This window comes from Chaetodon trifascialis, chromosome 14 (genome assembly GCF_039877785.1).
Source record: "Chaetodon trifascialis isolate fChaTrf1 chromosome 14, fChaTrf1.hap1, whole genome shotgun sequence".
NCBI classification, from domain to species: Eukaryota; Metazoa; Chordata; class Actinopteri; order Chaetodontiformes; family Chaetodontidae; genus Chaetodon; species Chaetodon trifascialis.
This window is the reverse complement of record NC_092069.1, coordinates 9,794,421-9,814,784: the sequence shown is the minus strand read 5'-3', so window position 1 is coordinate 9,814,784 and position 20,364 is coordinate 9,794,421. Positions and strand designations below refer to the sequence as shown.

General features: G+C 40.4%; 1 protein-coding gene across 1 annotated transcript; it reads right to left on the bottom strand.

Annotated features, from left to right (window-relative positions):
• Positions 1 to 3,688: 3,688 nt before the first annotated feature.
• On the bottom strand, positions 3,689 to 12,164 carry gnmt (glycine N-methyltransferase). Its single transcript, XM_070980108.1, has 6 exons — positions 11,771 to 12,164; positions 8,619 to 8,746; positions 8,354 to 8,467; positions 8,038 to 8,180; positions 6,526 to 6,647; positions 3,689 to 6,249 (listed from the first exon to the last, which is right to left on the bottom strand). Exons 1-6 carry the CDS (start codon positions 11,977 to 11,979, stop codon positions 6,078 to 6,080), a joined length of 888 nt encoding a protein of 295 aa, XP_070836209.1. The 5' UTR covers positions 11,980 to 12,164; the 3' UTR covers positions 3,689 to 6,077.
• Positions 12,165 to 20,364: the final 8,200 nt, after the last annotated feature.

Below are 20,364 nucleotides of genomic sequence, written 5' to 3'. Positions count from 1 at the left end.
CTGGAAAGAAAACGATCAGTGATGTGGGAGGAAGACATAAAAAAAGAGGGGAGAGGTGGAGGAGAGAGAAGGCAGTTCAGGGAGTTTATAGTTCGCCATCAAGCTCGACAGTTTTTTTTTTCTACATCTATTGTTTCTGCGAGCGCTGTGAGGCTAATAGAGGCTATCAAAGCACTCAGAGGCCCTCTCACCTTGTTGAAGTGTATGCAGCCACTTAGCTTGTGCTCTGGCCAGCCTTAAGACAAATAAAAAGAGAAGTACAAAAAAAAAAAAAAATCAGGATTTGAGTTGTTTTTTTTCCTCCACATTCCCTCTTTTTTCTTCCCCTACCTCTAACATCTGGAAAATCATCATCTGGCAGCTCACAGTGGAAGCCACTGAGAGCAGCTCGATGCTGTCTGACTGTTCTTTCCCCTCCCCATCGCAGCTTTTTCTCTTTCAGCACCTCCTGTATCTTTTTCCACGACGGTTTCAGCTCTTTACATGTTTTCAGAGCCCTCCCGGCATTTTTGTTGGATGGTTTTGTTGGCAAAGATGTAGAAGTTTTATTACTACTTGTTTCTCACCTTCTTTCCTTCCAATATCCTTTCCTATTTTAAGAAATTCATCAGCCATCCTTCTATGTTTTCTCGCTTTTTTCCTAGAACTGCTCAAACTAGGTTGTTCAATTTTGGCTCTTATATATTTTTTTCACTTTTAATAATCTGTTTAGACTGAGAAATGTTACTGGAAAATAATAGTAAGATAAACAAATGTGCATATACTTAAATATTCTGGGAAATACTGTAATACTGTTGTCCACTGTCTTGTCCAGACTTAGATGAGAAGATCACTGCTCTTATGTGTGTAGTCTAAATATTAAGCTATGTCCAGCAGCCTGCCAGTTTAGCTTAACATGAAGACTTCAAAACAGCTAGCCTGGCACTGCCCAAAGGTAACAAACCATTAGCAACTAGCAAACTATTAAACACATTTGTTTAGTCCATACAAAAACTGAAGTGGATAAATGTCCTCTCACTTTCGGCAAGATATCAAATTGTGTACGTCCCATAAAGTCGTACTATTCCTTTAAAGCAGGATATTCTTACTTTACTAGCCACTTAATGACAGTAGAATTAAGCTGTAAACGCAACACTGATGACTTACCATTGTATAAAGTTAATATGGCTATTATGCTAGCAAACAGAGCAACATTAGCATTTATTTGGAGTCACTAAAGATTCACTCTTTAAGCTCAGTTTTGGTCTTCACCCGCTAAATGCTCCACTAAGTTCACCAGCTATTGGCCAACTTTTGTGTGTCTGTTGTTTGGTGGGTTGAACAGAGCTGAAAACAGCTGCCTGCTGCATCTGGAAGCAGTATTGATGAGAATAGCTGGACCTCTGCGGGTGAGAGTGAACCAAAAAGTTAAAGTTGGGCGGTATAAAACCGAAACAACTCACTGAAAGAGGCTAAAACAACCTGTAGAGCTGAGGGAAAGTGCAGAGACAGGTAGCTATCCTTTGTGGGTTTGTCACTTTGTAGACCCCCTTATATAACAGTGGACATGTATGTGAATACATGTCCACTGTTATATAGATTAGTGATGCCTGAAAGACTTTTACATCAACAGTCTTTCTTATGCAATAAAGAAAGCAAAAAGAGTTCCAATGAGACTGAGAATTGCACATATTGCTTATGTTATGTACAAACAAGATCACCACAGTGTAATTTCAGGGGTTTGAAGTATAACAACAGAACATAGTGTCCTTTTAACCAAAAAATGTGCATGAAATTCTCCAAACCTCTGTGAGTCTTGCGAGATGCAAGTCTGGTTACGGAAGATTAACTCCAAACAAACTGCTGTTGCTTCACTTTCTTTTTCCCGGGAATGTCCCACCATACACGGAGAGTTTAGAAAGACAAAATGTGTAACAGCTGGATGACTTGGTGTACAGCTACAGCACCGAAACTTCAGCCAGCCATGTCACAAGCCCTGGAGGTTTCTGAAGGCATGTATTGAAGACTGGATCTCATCACCTTCTTGTCAAATGCTGGGGCCAGAAAATCCAAATTTGAATAGTCAATTCAGTGTGGAACCCCAGAAAGCACACACATACACACACACACACCCACACACACACACACACACACACACACACACACACACACACACACACACACACACACAAATCATTTCCTCTTCAAATACAAACTTAAAAATGATTTTATAAGAACATATGATACAAATAGTTCTGTTCACAACTTTACTTACTCCTCTCCTTTAAAGGCTCTTCAGTATAATCTTTATTAATCATAATTAATCATCTCCCTCTTTCCAGCCAATCCGTCTCTCTCTCAGCTCTCCCTGTTTTTGTTTGATTTGGCCAATGACGTGCTGTGAAAGCGATCCTCCCCAGTAAAGCCAGTCATGGTTGACCACTTTGACTCCCCTAACTGGAGCAAAGCAAAGCAGAGCAGCCACATCTGGCAAACGGTTCTCACATCTGGTTTGTGTATCAGCTCCTTGCACGGCCGTCTACCACAGAGTCTGATAGCATACCTCGGAGACATGAGATGAGATGAGCTCCAGACGCTCCACGCCGAGGGAAGCCGTGCTAGATGACGGCGAGCAAGTTCATGTTCAGAGGTCAGACAGCAGGAAATATCACTCACTGACAAAATGTCAGACGGTGAAGAAGCTGTGTGTTTTATTGGGCTTAAGAACTTTCAAGTGCTCTTTGAATTTTCATTTGTTGCTGCAGAGGTTAAAAACAGGAGCTCTTAAAGGTTTTGATCTTCCACAAAAACAGAGACAAAGTGAACTAAGTGTGAAGGTCTTGGGTCTTTAAAGTAAGATATCAGTTTAGCAATCAGAATAAACAATGAGGCTGCTTAGATTAAAGAATCACTGTGGTATAATGATTACATTTATCATGCACCAAGACAAAAAGCAGAAGTTTAACAACAGAGTCTGGACCTCATCTGTGGGATTTTGACTGCGTTCCAAGAGTTACATGTAATGTAATACTGCCCTCTTGTGTCAGGCCAGTATTCTGCATGTAGAGGATAATGACTTTATTTTACAGTTGTCATCAGTTTATACAGCATAATCATGATTCTGAAAACCCTGAGTGAAACTGTCACATTTGCATTGATCCAATGATGCATTGAGTTAGCCCAGTGTTTCTCAATGCCGGTCCTCGGGCCCCCCTGCCCTGCATGTTTTAGGTGTTTCCCTCCTCCACCACACCTGATTCAAATGATCAGCTCGTCATCGAGCTCTGCAGTGGCCTGATAACGAGCCACTCATTTGAATCAGGTGTGTTGGAGCAGGAAACATCTAAAACATGCAGGGCAGGGGGGGCCCGAAGACCGGAATTGAGAAACACTGAGTTAGCCCCTGTGATCAACGTGAACCACTTTACAGCTTTTCTAATGTTTTATCCACATATGTGTTCATCCACATGCCCTCTGTATAAATCTCACATGCAAAACATGGCTACACCTTGCAAAAGATTGAAGATGCTGATGCCTTTCTACAATGATTTTTAATGTGCATAATATACATTGTTAGGCTTTACCAGTTTGCACTTCAATTTTTGGATGTTTTCTCTTACTGTGATGTGGTTACTGTAGAGGTACAAGTTGTTCAACTCATGTTGAAGAAACACAACACATTTTTTTTTTCTATAATTGTTTTTTATTTCATGCAAAAGAATTTCAGTAATCACTACCAGTTATGAAAATTTTTCCATTTTTTTTTAAATCCAGCAAGATGATAGGACTGCTCTGAAATTGTTTCACCTCCACAGACACGTTCAAAGCCACTCAAACACCGAGCCATTCCGAGCACATTTGGAACCCACAGTTGATCTGTTGAAGTACCGCGTTTTACTGCACATTTTGTTCTACACGAGGCACTGGCACAACATTTGAATGCACCATGCGGCCTTGCTTCAGCAAACAGCAGGGGTAGTGATAATATTTGATTTCTCTCTGGTAGAGCTCCTGTCTCATTCCAAGGAAAAACACATTTTTAATTTGGTATCAAAGCAAAACGTATTTGAACTTAGACAATACAGCAAAATAAATGATTCTTCCACCATGTTCCTCGCATTATTTGGGTAAACTCAATTATCTGAGACACCGACTGTGTTGAAGAATTGAACAACATTCAAGTTTTTCCTACTTTTGTGCCAAAGCTTGACACTTTTCAAATATCTTTGGTTGGTAACACAATTTAAGTGCTTTTTTCCAAGTTATTACTGTAATGCAATTTCTTTTTGGTTTGTTTTGAACCAGTTTGTTAATCTCAGCTTAGAGTAACTGGCTTTTTGGGTATTCCTGAAGTGATTCTGTTGGTAGTTTTGGATGAATTGTCACACAAGTTAAACTAGTAAACTAAACTAGTTAAAGAAAACCTAAATTGCACAAAAAAAGGCTTCAGTGGAAAATCTCCTGATTTGTTTTCCTGCTTCAGAGAGGTCAGAGGTCAGTTAGCACTGGAGCAAGTAGGGATTTGGTGAGGTAGTCAAGGGCACTTCAGGGTAGAGGAACCTTGACTGGACTGACTGTCAGTGACACTCCAAACAGGTTAACCAGGACTTTTAAGGTTTCAGGGTGATTCACAATCTTCGGCGATTGTTCTCTGGTCTCATTTAAAGGTGGGCTGAGTCACTCTGGAGAAAGATTATTTCACGGCCTGCTACAGTAGCTGTCTGTTGTGTGTGTGTGCTCTGTAAATGGGAAAGAAACAAAGTGGCATGGACACAGCAGTATCCCAGCCAATCAGCGACAGGTGGTGTTCGTGCTCGTGCACAGGACAAGGTGCTCTAACATGTAATCACCTTGTGAAGAAGGAGAGATGGTGATATCAACAACCTTTTTCTGGAATGACTCACCCCAACTTTAACTGTCGCCAATGAAAAATGAAGCTGAACATGGGGAGACTATCATGGAAGTAAGGCTAATGAACGCATGACGCATTAAAACTGCCGTCGTGCTGCGACAGGTCTGAATTCAAAGAAAGGCAGCAAGCCTGAATGAGATCAGCTTCTCTTTCTTTTTCCAGCTCAAAAATACAAATAAAATAACAGATCTTTTTTAAGACTCTTGTGGTAAACTTACAAAGCACAAATGTCTAAGAATAATTCTTAGCAATTACTGGTGATTAATGCCAAGCATATCACACTCATACAGCACCATTTCAAAAAGAGTTCACGGCAGATATCCATGTTCAGAGAAGCGGGAAGCAGGGAGGAAACAGAAACGGGCAGAACACAAAAGCAGCACACAGCACATTGGGAAGATACCAGATATGGGCAAAAAACAGTGCTCTGACAAATTTGGAATAGATTTTTCAAACTATTTGGGAGTTTATGGAACATACTGTGTTTTAAGTGAAAAGAGAGATCAGAATCAACCACATGTTGACCAGGACCAGTGTGTAGGATAGGAAAACCTACGTCCATGAAACTCAAAAAAAAAAAAAAGCTTAAGGCCTATCCACAGTGGTGCAACATGGCAGGACCTGCTCCCTCTGTAGACATAAAGAGCTCTTCTGCCATATTCTGCTAACAAACCTCCTCAATCTGACACTGGTCCTTATATGTTTCAGTATACATCATTTTAAAAACAGAGAAAATAAAGCAAATTGAAGGAATTACAATTTTCCATCTATAAAAAGCGCTGACAACACATTTTCTTTCACATTTTCTTGTATGATGATGATAAAGCCATTGCTATCTATTGGTACCGCCACCTTTGTGTACGCTCATGAAGGAACACTGGACACTGCATTCACAAACCATCACAATGATTTTGGCACCCATGTGATCATCACCTGGTAAAGTGACCAAAGAGTCACTCTATCAAAATCTTGTGTACTTTCCAGTATTCTTTAAAAAAAAGAAAAAAAGAATTTCTAAGAAATCTAAGATTAAATATTTAAAAAAATATGATTTTGCCCAAATCTGGAGAACCGTAACCCTATTGTTTTCCTAGCAGTGTGTGTGTGTGTGTGTGTGTGTGTGTGTGTGTGTGTGTGTGTGTGTGTGTGTGTGTGTGTGTGTGTATGAAGCTGGTGGGTCGGGCTCTTAGGCTGTCTTCTTGCAGACATGGATGAAGTAGCATGGGGCCTTGGTCTGGCCAGGAACGTAGGTTTGGAAATCTCCGTACACGCTGTGCTCCATTTTGCCATTGAAGGCCTCATTCAGCAACCCTTTGAAGGTCTCCAGACGATGAGGGTAGTAGGACAGACGGAATTTACTGGGGAGGACCAACAGAGCATGCACACATCAAGATTCCTCCAACCACCCAATGAAGGTACTTTTTATTGTGTCTAACATGTCTGGTGAGACAGTCCGTCGACCTTGACTCTGAAGGAGCCTTCACAAGAGCCCAGACTGTGAGACAGATATCAAATGCAATAACAACAACATCCCAGTGAGGGGTCTCCTGACATGATAGGACACTTTGAGCGTTGCTGTCGCACTGTCATGCTGCCCTCAGAGTTTTTGTTGACGTGTCTGAGTGCTGACCTACCTGACTTCAGGAAGATTGTGGACGGTGGCCTGGGGCACGTGGATGGTGTAGTCCAGAGTGATCATATGGGGCTTATTGTCGACCCACAGCACCGAGGTGGAGATGTCCTGAGTTAGATCACTCTGCAACACAACACAAACACACAGTATTAAACACCATTAAATACTTTTCAAGACCTTTTACTCTTTCCTGCACTGATGGCCAAAAGTGAGCAGAACTGAAGCCTGATTAGAAGTGAGTGAACAAAATCCAGGAAGCAGAGAGCAGACTGTGGGACTTCACAGGCATCAGAAGTGGATTTTGCTGTAGCACGTGACTGTTGATTTAGTATTCACATTTAGGCCTACCAGCTGGATACTTCCTACTTCGGCTGGATTAAAGAACACAGAACTTGCTTGGAGGGAAATGACGTAAAGCAAATATGGCTCATTCCTGTTGGCGCCTGCTGTCATGTCTTTATATTTATCGTATCTTCAGCTGTTGTCAATAGACTGGTTGTTTCATTCATATTTAGATGTCTGAACCCAAACATATGCTGTCATGGTACTATGCTATAAAACATTATATGTATCTATGTATATACTGCATATGTACACACTTGACTCATTTTCTTATTTTTCACTCTTCCCAAATGGCCTTTTTTCCTCAGTACTCCTGACCTCATCAGTTTTTCTCCCTATTTACTGAACCAGTCTTAAAACTTGACAATTCCATGCACATTTCCTGGTTTCTCTGGCGCCAATTTCATTGTAAATCTCACAATATCCGGCAGGTTCTGAGTAGAGATTTAGGTCTTAAACTCAGCTGCTGCTAGGGATGATGTAAATAAACCACTTATGAACAACACTGTCTGTCCAAGTCCTCCTCACAAAACAGTGAAGAGCCAGGTAGTGTAGGAATGTAGATAAAAAACTGCCTTTTATTGCACTGTTCAGCTTTTCTTCTTCTTTGACATCTTTAAGGAGTCTCTTACGAGCTTGTAATGCATTTCTGCTTTCTTGGGGAGTCATTCAAAATTTTGTCTGTTTAGCCTGTTGGACATGCTAAACAGGCAAAATGAACAAATACATAGTCAAAATGGTTGAGAAAAACACTTAAATGTGCCATTAGATTCCTAACATTTTACCCCAGACTGTTAGGACAGTCATTTTTTTTAAAACCACATACAATAACTGAGCTCTTTACATAGAAGGTACGACATTAAAAAAACAAACAAATGCAGCTTCTACATTTCTACTCTGCACAGGCCACGTTAACACCTTGTGCTGTACTTGTGCTATACACACTTAAAAGTGACCCTAATTGAATGTTTTACACTCGAAGCCGTGCCAAAATGCAGGTGACCTACACTCAATATTGTGCCTGAACGCATCCTGTTCTGACAAATTTACAGTGAAGCTGCTGCTCTGCTTGTCCATAGTGTCTGAAGGCACGACACTATGGACAAGATGAATTAGAGAGACCGCAGCAGTATTTTGGACACAGGGAATGAGACTCCTTTAAGTTTGGTACCTTATAGTAGATATTTTTGCCTTGTGGTGCCCGGCCGGTCTCCAGGATGTAGTCGTAATTACGGTGGTCAATGATGAGGATCCCACCTGGTCTGACCATGCTGGCAATGTTCTGAAGGGCCAACTTTTGGTCACTCTGGTCCCCTGAGGGCAACGCAACATCACGAACGTGATCATGCACAATCAACAAAATGATCTTCAACTCAGTCACAATGTTTGATATGTTGGTGGCTTGACGTTGTTGTTTATATGAAACAATCCGGAAAAGGTCACCAGGAAAAGCATTTATGACACAGACTTGATTATCTCTCACGTACCTTTAAAGTCCGGTAAGTGAGCGAATGAGTTGCCCAGGCAGATAACAGCATCAAAGCCAGTCCCCGGCTTCTGAATGTCGTCTGATAACGTCAACCAGTTGGCCTCTTCGATCACTGAGGGTAAGAGGGAAAAGAACGGCTCAAGAGTAAAACACCAGGAGGAAAACGTGAGGTTTTCGGTCTAAATGTGAGAGCACTCAGACTTAAAATATTGTGCTCAGCTCTGAACAATTCAAAAATGTAATCGTATTAAAAAACGCCGTACCCCACTGGTCAAAAGCTGGTTCTTTTCTCCTCTCCCATCTTGACTTCAGTGCATACTTGAGCATTTTGTCGCTGGCATCCACGCTCACCATATTAAACCCCTCCTCCACCAACATAATGGAGTCAACTCTACAAATAAAAAAAACACACACATACCGCAAATTAGAGTGCAGCTCAGGTCAAATTTTTATGTCTGTTCACCAGTTATTGTTCAGCCTTCACCCTCCACGCTCTGTGCACAACAATCCAGTCTTCTGCAGTTATATCTCATCAGAGCCGTACCATAGTTTAGCCCAAAATAAATAAATAAATTAGTCGCCGCCACTGTATTTGAGAGCCAGTAACTCCTGATGCTTAAATAACAGACAGAACAACATGAACCCAGACCAAAGTTTCCAAAATTGTAACCAGCTGTGAGTTAATGTTAAACAAAAAGGAAGAGCTATGGAAAAATTCAACAGACAGAATCAAATTGACACACGGGCCATGTTAAAAAATGAGCAAAAGCAAGAGAGGAGCCAGATTCACTGGACAATGACCTGAAGGAGGCAGCACACTGAAATCATTAACAACAACTGAGTGACTGCAAGACTATACAACAACAGACAAATGCATAAACTAGACTTAACGCCTCATGTTTCTTCGTCTGCTCAACAGTCAAGTTGTAGTTTCTTGAACATCCATGTGTGTCCAGACTCATATAATATATGTAGTGAAGACTCTGAAGGGCTTCAGTAAAAGTGTCTTTTGGTGGAGTGGAAATTCTCACTATATTGACATGTATGATTCTAGTGAATCATTTCCAGTGAGAAACATGCTGTCTTCACTTAGAGACTGTTTTTCCAGAGGAGTCCAGAGGACTGATGGAGAGCTTCATCACATGGTGCAACAACAATCACCTGAAGCTCAATATCAGCAGAATCAATGAGCTTGTGGTGGACAATGCTTCAAATATGGATGTTGCTGCAAAGAACCTATCAGAGAAGATCTTTACAATCAGCATAGTTTCAAGGTTGACACCAAAGATTAGTGTCACCAATTCAGTATATGAGCAAATGTGAACTATGGTCACAATCCGCCCTTCTGTTCCTGAGTTCTGGTGTCACAGTGAGGCTGACCCTTGACCTTTTATCATTTAATCCTGTAAGACGAATTTTAGAATTACTCTATGAATTCTTGAATTACCCCCAAAAACTTGTTTGTGTGGTCACATTGACCTCTTACCGCCAGCTTTTTATCAGCTCATCGTTGAGTCCAAGTGGACATTTGTGCCAAATGTAATGAGATTTCCTCCAGGCGTTCCAGACATATTGCATTTATGGAGGCATAAGACATACAGACAGCAACAGTCTGCATGCAGAAGGCTGAGACTGAACAAACCACTGCTACTTACTTGAGGTTAAGGCGACTTCCTGACAAGCTTTGATTAACTTGCAATGAATCTGAATGCAAAAAAAATCCTCTCTGGTTCAGACAAAGGCAAATCACATACAAGTGACAATGATTATATCCTTCACTGAAAGTCTGATTTTCAGCTTCTTCTGCTCTTGCATAAGTTGCCTCTAAATCTGATGACAGAACAACTGGAAATCTGGCCTCGCGGGCACATTTCGACAGCCAAAAATAGTGAGGCCATTTGTAACCTCATTCCACAATGCGCGTGTTTACATCGCCCCAGATGGTCGTGCGACTGAGACATACTATGGAATGGGGTCAGAGTCTGTGCGCTGGACCCCTCCATACTAGATGAACACATCCCAGCATGCAGTGCTCTGTGAGATATGAAAATTTACAATGTTTACTTTTGAGATGCAAACAATTGTGCTGTTGAGAAAGAATGGAGCGTTTTATGATAATAATAATAATAAAAAAAGACTATCTCTATGATGTCTATGTGGCTGTAATTAAAAAGTAAAAATCTGATGTGCACGCCATTACATTACAAAAATAAATTACAATATTGCATCTCCAGCACAAATTCTCACAGATAAAAAGACCAACTGAGGTTAACTGAGAGGTGAGGCAGACAGGTTAAAGTATGTTGTCTTCCTGTCTGAGATCAGTCAATGGCCTTGCTGCTGTCCCAGAGCAGAGATAGATTATCAGCGGAGGTAAACAGATGGCAGGGAACCAGTCAAAACCCCCAGCAGCAACCCAGAACCAGCACACATCTGCTGCCATACACATGTGACATTCCACAGCCAGCTTCTAGTTTTACTTCTAGTTTTAATACAGTTCATCTTGATGAGGCCATATAGGCCTTCTTAGCTGTAACATAAAACACTTTTCCTCAACATGTCTCAATCACAGGCTGCTGCTGGAGGCAGGGACAGGTCTGGTGGCTGGTGCAACTCTGCACTTTCATTCATCGCTCTCTGGCCTAATCCGGATTTTGTCCGGAGTTAACAGGTTCAGCCAGCTGAAATTCCATTAAAGTAAAACTAACTTGATTATTTATAATCTAACTCATTCATTACAGAACAAAATCAGCATTGTAATATTTTTACACAAGGAATTATTTGCCCCTTTGCAGGACAAAGTAGAATTAATTCATTTATGCAGGTTTAAATCTTCTTATATTTGTCAGAAATTGCAAAATCTACATACGTGAGATATATGAGATTTACATCCAACAAAATTAGGCCCTGCTATGGATCTGCATATTCATTTTACTCTATACTTTTGTCATTGACAAAATGACAAATTGCAATTGTAACTGAGAATGGCTACAGCCATTCACACACCTGGAAGGTTAATTACAGGAACCAAAATTTAATCAGCATGTTCCATAATTATCTCCTTCAATGCGACTGCACGCCGAGTGCACCACTAGGTGCAGTCAATCCATACAATTCGGACAACTATGCACATAATTCGGCACTGCAACTTTCCAATAGATCTCTTATTTTACCACACTTGCTACAAATCAAAATATGCTATAGCTGGGGAAAATGAACATAACTGACATCCTATATAAAATGTGCACAGAAATAATGCCGAAAAAAAGACCGGGGTTTGCAAATACATGAAATCTACGAAAGTTTTTAATAGGAGTGTTACGCTTGCTGAAATACAAGGATATGCATTAAATTGAACTAATCTTTAATGGAGTTTGGTGAGACCTCACTGCCACGCCAGATAACCTGACATTACCCTGTTCCGCAGGCAACATCCAGCACTCTCCGCACCCCTTGCTCTTTCAGTAAAGACACCACCCAGCTTTTGTATTCCTGCGTCCTACTCCGTGTGTCTCCGATGTACAGCTCCCAGACTTTCGCTGCTTTGCCGTCAGCATACTGATCAGGAAGACCCTCGGCGGCCACACCGAGAGAACGTGTCCGAAACACGCTGTCGACCGACATGCTGCTGCTTGTGCCTGCCAGTGTTTTCTCTTAGCTTACACTTCAAACGAATTAGATACTAAGTGCTTCAAATGTTTATTAAAATGACTACTCGTCCAACAGCTTCTCTCTCCACATGCTAGCCCAGACTGTTGTTATTTATATGTGTAACGCAGGGGCCACAAACTTTAACCCAATGACACTCTAGCGTGTTCTGACGCCTACTTTCTGATAGGCTGAGGCAAGGGCAGACACCCCCCACTTCCGTGTTTACGTTAGCAAACGTCTGTGACGCTATTAAAGATAACGATTATTCGATTTTGTTACCCTAAATTGGGCGTCTAGGATAAATTTCACATTATATTTCAATATAGAGTAATCTACAACAAGTTCCGTCAGTAACGTAGTTTATGTAACAGATCTTTAAGTCAAGCTTAACGACATATTTGGGGTTAAAGGTCCGCTAGAGTGCTGAATAAGGAAGAATTTGAACGCAGAGCTGAAGAAGGTGTTGCCTGTCAGGATAAACTGAGGGTGTACTTGAACGTTATGTACAGAAGCCTCTCCCCACAAATATTTCATCATTTACCGTTTCATCATTCGATTTGGACACATTGCTCAGGGAACATAGATATAGGTAAAAGTTTAACAAAATAATTGCAATACATTTTGCAGATGTAGGGTTTATATGCAATTTTATGCAACAGTAACAATTCGTAATTTTATTATATAGAACTTATATAAATACAGAGTGCTTATGTTATGATGCCCCCAAATAATAACATATCTGAAATAAAGCAAAACTTACACAATACAATTGAGAGCAAGAACTAAGCTACATTAAAGAAGGCAAATTAAAACTCTTAGAGGCTGTCTGCCACACATGCAAGGCAACCAAACGTTTTTGGTTCCCTCCCAAAAGGTGAACTCCTCCTGTTGTGATTGGCTGATTAAGCTCACAAAAGAACATATATTTACTGGCAAAGGTGAGATCCTGTCTGCCACAGCCGGTGGAATCCAGGTTGGGTTTGTACCACCCAGTCTTATCAACACTAGTTGACACTCCTTCTTTACAATACAGGCTGTTTTAGAGACATACACAGTTACTTTCAACAAAAAAGTCAGAATAAGATCAAATACACTTTCAGTTCCACCAAAACCAGTAGGGGAGACAATAACTAATCGACTCAGAGCTGATGCACTGTGATTTTCCATGTCCAGCCTCCCTGTTTTGTGTTTATTATTATAACTAGTCTATCTGGGAACATGGGCTTATTAATGTGTCATTATGTGTGCACATGAAGATATATAGACTAATAAAAGACACCATTTGCCAATCAAACTTTATGTGTTTAGTTTCATTTCATGTTTCATTTTCTAAATGAACAGTAAATTTCATATTGCAGGGCAGTCAGCACTGTGAAAGTTTGGTAGAAAGTTTTCTGCTCTTACATGAATTTAGCCAACTTAATCACCTGCCCTGAATTGAACTGAGCATGCATTTTACTTGCTGAAGACTAGACTGAAGGCAAAAAGGTTCAACAGGCAGACAGTAAAGATGGCAATGTACAGTCCTAACATCGAGGAACATATCATGATATGATCACTTTATTTACATTAAATTCACAAGCCCTCATGTTAAAGCTGTGTCGGTACTCATGGTCACTGCTGAACTGCAATGTCACTGTGCCGGTGTAGAGAGCCAATGCATTACCACTGTGCTAATCCTGACTGCAGCAGGACCTTATTCAGAATGATTTGGACCATGCCTTCATACATCTGTAATCACTGTTTTCCATAGTTATAGGGTTATAGGTATTTGTCTGTTCTTTTTTTCCCACTTTCTCAAGCACATGATAAGGTTTGTGTCACCGCTGGTCTTCACAAACATGTTTTCCTCACTAATTCCATACTGTAGTTCTTGTTTAACAGCAGTCTTATCTGGTGTGCTTCTTTTCTCAGAGAAAAGAGGAAACACACTTTTACTGACCTATAGGGTCTGAAAGAGATAAGGCCAGTAACCTGGTCAAGGTTTTCCCTTCTGCTTGGAATAGCTCTGGGACTCAGACCTGTTATGGAACAATAGGGAACTCTGCTATAGGACATTGTGAACAGGGGGTTATTGATTATTGATAGTTGATTAGGTGCGGCCATAAAAATATGTCTCAGTAGTAATATCCGGTGGAAGCTGTACAAAGACTTGTGAGGACTGGTTCAGGTCTATCTGTGTCCTCATGTTCCCTTATAACCAGTGAGGAGAGGAGAGGTCATTATTTGATTTTAAGGCCCAGTAAAAGGAGCATGAGTATAACAGACTCCCTTTATTCTGTTGGATTATTAATTGACCAATAACAATAAAATACCAATAAAAGGCTAAATGACCATGACTTTTGAACTGATACCACTGTTGAAGGTTCAAACATTTTTTTACATCTTACAGTGCAGTTTCAATGGCCATCTGATTTTATGGCAAAATTTGTACAGAAAACCACTGAGTGACTTACCAATGTTTAATAATAGTCGTGGAAATATGGCTGATGAAATGGAATTTTTAAAACCTAAATTAAAACCAGATGACAACACTTAACAATATGGAAATGATGCAGAAGACAATGTGACTCGTCATAGTAGTAAATGAGTTATTGATATCATTAACAAAGGCTCTGTTGAACTATCCCAGTTAGCAATGACTGCATGTGAGCTGAAACAATTTCTTTATTCTAAATCTTCATTTCAATTGAAATAAAATAATATAGGTGTGAATGATTGGATCATTTATTTTCTGTGCTTTTCCTTCTGTGACATATACTGTAAGGATTTACTAGAATAAAAGCACACTAACAGTTTATACGTGCTTTGACACAGCAGCTGATTTCAAAATAAAAGGTTTTGTTAAGGAATCAGGAAGCCACTTGTGTCCCTGTTGTGTAACTGGTTTTCTCACCTTTTCAGCAAAAATAGTTATTAACCTTAAAATGCTCAATTTCAACAGTACACTCTGGTACAACTTTCTCACTGTTAAACCAAATCAAAACTCTCTGGAATCCTTTGGGATCCAGTCTAAACTATCAGCTCTTTACATCCACTTACTGTAGCCTGATTCCACAGACCCCTCACAGCCTCCTCATAACTGACCAACAAACATATACTCATATTTGCTATTTACTATTTTTACCAACCATATTCCTGCTGTACATACTGTATGTACATAGTTTTTTTTCTTGTTTGTGATTTGATATGCTATAATTTTACACAACACATAGCCTAACCTAGTTTTTTTTATTCTAAACTAGAATAGAAGCACGCTAACAGTTTATACGTGCTTTAACGCAACAGCTGATTTCAAAATAAAAGGTTTTGTCAGGAAATCAGGAAGCCACCTGTGTCCCTGTTGTGTAACTAGTTCTCTCACCTTTTCAGCAGTGTGCTCAAAAGAACAGTAGATGGAGCTCTAAGGACAAGAATGATGCCAACAATGAATTGTTATGAGTGAATGAATTCAAATTTTAATTTAAGGCCAAGTTACATAAATGACCACAAAATGAGACCACCCTCTATTGTCTCACAGCAAAGAGCACTTGAGTTATGTACTTCAAAAGCCTTATTTTACAAACAGTTACATGCAAAGGCGCCAACATTAATCTTGACTTTATAAAGAAAAAGTCTGCCCTGAAAAGAACTCAGTAATGTATGGGAGTGTAATTTTAAGGAGCTGACACTTCCCTTAAGAATTTTCATTTTGAGAGACTTTTCTCTACTCAACCTCATCTCATCTCACCTTTTACTTTACTTGTGTAGACTGCTGCTGACTCTTTGACAGTTTAACTGAATAGTTGCTTTGCAGATTAACACTTGACATATGAAATTTATGATGAGCTCAGAAAATGAGAACAGTTAAAACTTTTCAAATATCAGGCAGTATTTCAAAACAGTACATTTCTTGTATGTTAGTGCTGGAATTGCTTAATAGTGCTTATTTTAAGATTTGTGATGATACCTAAACTCAAGAATCAGAGACTCAAAAACTGCTGCAGCCATCTGATAAATGTAGTGAGTAAACAAGTCTCTCAGACTGTAAATGCTTCAGGGACCAGCAAAGTTAGTATGCATCATGTCTTGGACTGAATTTAACACTCAATGTTGTCCACAGCAGCAGAAGAGTGTTGATTGGAGTTTTGTTCTCTGCGCTTCTGACGCTTAACCACATAAAACCGCATCGCAATTATAAAAACTACCACAGCAACGGCAACAAAAATCCATATCCATACAAAACCACCGGCAGGAGCAGAAGAACCCTTCAGTGTATCATTAGTGGCAGCTGGTTTAACAAAACCTACAACAATAGGAGTCGCCTTGATGCAAATGACCTGATCTTTAAACTCAAATCCTTCTCAGTCTGTTGGTATTGAAGCATCCCCTGAACTGTGCAATAACTTCCTGCACTTTTTCATTGATAAAGTTGTTAGCACAAGGGCTCTCATCTCAGCTCCTGCATCTGACCCCTCTGTGTCTGTTCCCTGCCCGGCTGTGTTTGATAAGTTTGAACCTGTGACTCTGTCATATTTAGAGGATCTGGTCAGCCATATTAAGCCATCAGGCTCCCCTCATGATGCTGTCCCTCCTCATTTCTTTAAAGAGGTTTTCCCCAGTATAGGGCAGCTGGTCCTTACCATTATTAACAGCAGCTTGTCTTTTGGTGTTGTCCCAGAAGTTTTAAACACGCAGTAGTGCAACCCCTGCTGAAGAAACCTGGTCTTGACCCTGCGATAGTGGCTAATTTCAGGCCCATCTCCAAGCTGCCTTTTATTTCAAAAATCTTAGAGAAAGTTGTCTATGCTCAGCTGAAGTGTTTTCTGGATGAACATGATATTCTTGAGGTCTTCCAGTCTGGTTTTAAAACTCTACATAGCACAGAATCAGCGTTACTCAGGGTCTTCAATGACATCCTCCTGGCTAGTGATTCAGGTGACTATGTGATTCTTGTCTTGCTGGACCTAACTGCTGCCTTTGACACAGTGGACCACAATATTTTAGTATCTCAGCTGCAGCATCTAGTGGGCATTTGTGGTAGTGCACTGGAATGGTTTAAGTCATATCTGGCAGACAGAACTATGTGTGGGAACATTGCTGGTTCTGAATCTTCCTCTGCTCCTCTACTGTATGGGGTTCCACAGGGCTCAGTTTTAGGCCCCCTGCTCTTTTCATTGTATTTACTTCCTCTGGGTTCCATTCTGAGAAAACATGGCATCTCCTTCCACTGTTATGCTGATGACAGTCAGATATATGTGCCACTGAAGAAAAAACATGCTTTCTCTATTAAACAACTTCTGTTATGTCTTGACGACATCAAAGCCTGGATGGCCCTGAACTTTTTAAATTTTAATGAAAATAAAACGGAGGTGTTGATGTTTGGACCCAGTGGCCCCTGTGAAACCCCCCCTGTTGATTTGGGCCCCTTGGCCCTATATGTGAAGCCAACAGTCTCAAACCTGGGTTTTAAGATGGACGGTGATTTTAAATTGGACCGTCAGATAAGTGCAGTGGTCAAATCGAGCTTCTTCCATCTCAGGCAATTGGCAAAGGTGAAGCCTATTCTCCAAAGTCAGCACTTTGAAACAGTGATTCATGCCTTTGTTACTTCTCGGCTGGATTACTGTAACGCCCTTTATTTTGGAGTCAGCCAGTCTTCCCTCTCACGTCTCCAGTTGGTCCAGAACGCTGCTGCTCGTCTCCTGACTGGAACACGTAAGAGGGAACACATAAGGCCCATCCTGGCCTCCCTCCACTGGCTGCCTGTGCATTTTAGAGTTCACTTTAAGATTCTTTTATTTGTTTTTAAATCTTTAAATGGTCTTGCCCCGCCTTACCTCTCTGAGCTGCTTCATCTTTACGCTCCTGCTCGGTGCCTCAGGTCAGCTGATCAGCTGCTCCTGGAGGTACCGAGGTCAAAGTTGAAGCTCAGAGGGGATCGTGCCTTTTCTGTCGCTGCCCCAAGATTATGGAACGACCTACCTTTGTGCATTAGACAGGCCCCCTCATTGTCCATTTTTAAAACTTGTCTTAAAACACATTTTTATTCCTTGGCTTTCGACCAAGCTTGAGACCTTGCTCCTGTTTTATTGTGTCTATTGTTTTTATTGTTTGTCTTATATTTTAGGTTTATTCATTTTATCTATTTATTTATGTTCCTATGTGCAGCACTTTGTCACAGCTGTGGTTGTTTTTTAAAGTGCTTTATAAATAAAGTTGAGTTGAGTTGAGTTGAGTTGAAACAAGAGCATTTATATCCTCCTTTTACATCTGTGCACGTATGCTCACAAGGGCCACTTGAACAGCCTGCAGAACTTTGGAAAACATTCACATCAGATAATTCTTGTGCCCGGCATGCATCTTTGTGCTTTGTTCTGCACAGAAACCCGTCAGTTTTGTCTGAGCAGAACCTCTCTGTCCACTTTTGATCATTTGAAAGCGACACACAGCGTGGAGAGCAGACTTTAACATTGTCTTTCCAGGTGCTGAAGGATGGAATAAAGCTCCTGTGAATAGGACCAGAGGCCGACTCGTAGCCTCTCAGTGGAGTCGAAAGGTTGCTGCAGGCGCCAGCTGGTAAACGCAGTCCAATCCAGAAGTTTCCATACAATTCTTGACTCAAAATGTCAAGGATGTGGTGATCTTCATCAAACTGAAATGTCACCAGTTCTCCACGCTGGTCACGACATGCTTCTTCAGCTGTTTGAAAATCCACGCTGTCTTGATGTAAAGTTATGCAGTCACTCCCAGTACAAAAAGGCCTACAGGTGCCAGTCTGCCTAATGCATAATCCTGTCTTAATAGACAATAGAAAAATAACTGAAATCAAAACAATCATTCTTATTATCTGCACTGGCTCAAACACAGTCATGAGGCTGTGCAGTATATCTTCTTGTAATGTTGGCTGGCTAAAGTTGTGGAGAATTTAGAGCGTGTGGCTACCTACTCAGGAAGCAACACCCCACAGGACAATGACAAACTTAAAGACAGGAAGGAAGAGAGAAAAAGTTGGACTGCTGTTCTTTTCCAAGCTTGGTGAAGGCAACGATCATGATGAAAGAAAAACCTATTGAGATTTCAGAACAATTAATTTGGTTTTGTCACATAGCAAGACTTTATCATCACCTAATATATATTTGCTTGACACTCTGGGGTACATGTGTTTTTATTATATCATAACACCAACATTCAGCAAGTAAAATGTATTTAGTTGGTTTGAGCACAAATGCATCCTGTAGTAGTGGTGGAAAGTATTGTATTTCAATAGCCTGCAGTTTTTTTCCACTACATTTCAGATGCAAATTTGTGCTTTTTACTCCACTACATGCACTTAATGCAGCTATAATCAAACTTTTTATGATAAAAGTGTATCTGATGATGATGTGAAAATAATGTGACAGTCTGAAAGGGTGTGCTCATAATGATGAACCCTCAGAGAATTATGTCCTGAATCTGCAGTCTGAGTTTTGCCTCATAGTTTAGCTTCAAATTTAGTGCTATAGTTCACAAAAGCTTCATTTTCTGCTACTGTAAGAAGCTGTGTTCTGAAAAAAAAGAAAAGAAAATAATAATAATAAAAAAATAAAATAAAATAAAATAAAGCTCTAAAAACCCACTGTATACTACCCAATTAGCATCAAACAGCAGACAAAATAAGCAACCAGCTGACGAACATAGGGGAGCATTTTTGGCAAGATATTTGCCTCAAGGGTTGGGAGAAAATAAGAGCTTAAAGAGAGTCAGTGTTATTGATTTATGTACACCAGATGCCATAAACAAGACTCCAAATGAATATTATTGCTTCGTAACTGCTGTGTGTAAATAAGCAACATGTTTGCTCTGTCAACGTCAAAGGAGCTGATATGTGAACAGTGTTTGAAAACTTTCTGCTGTTGCCATAAAAAACCTGTTTTGCCTGTTCAAAAGGTCCAGTGTGAAGGATTTAGTGACATCTAGCGGTGAGGTAGTGCAAAGCAACCAATTGAATACCCCTGGCCTCTCCCTCCACTGTTTGGTTTGTCTGTCCTGGGCTACAGTAGAAACATGGCAGTGGAAGAGGACCCACTCCCTCTGTAGATATAAAGAGCTCTTTCTAAGATAAAGAAACACAAAGATTCTTGTTTTCAGGTGATTATACACTGGTGAAAACAACTATGAATATTATACTCCATGTCTGAATGATGCACTACAGACAGCATGCTCTCGATCACAGGCTTAGTGAACAGGCAGTGGAACATCACCACAATCTATTGCTAGAATAGCACAAAATGTGGCCAGTTAAGACAAAACTATTTACAAAATTAGCTGATATTAATCTTAAAATGCTCAATTTCAACAGTACACTCTGGTACAACTTTCTCACTGTTAAACCAAATC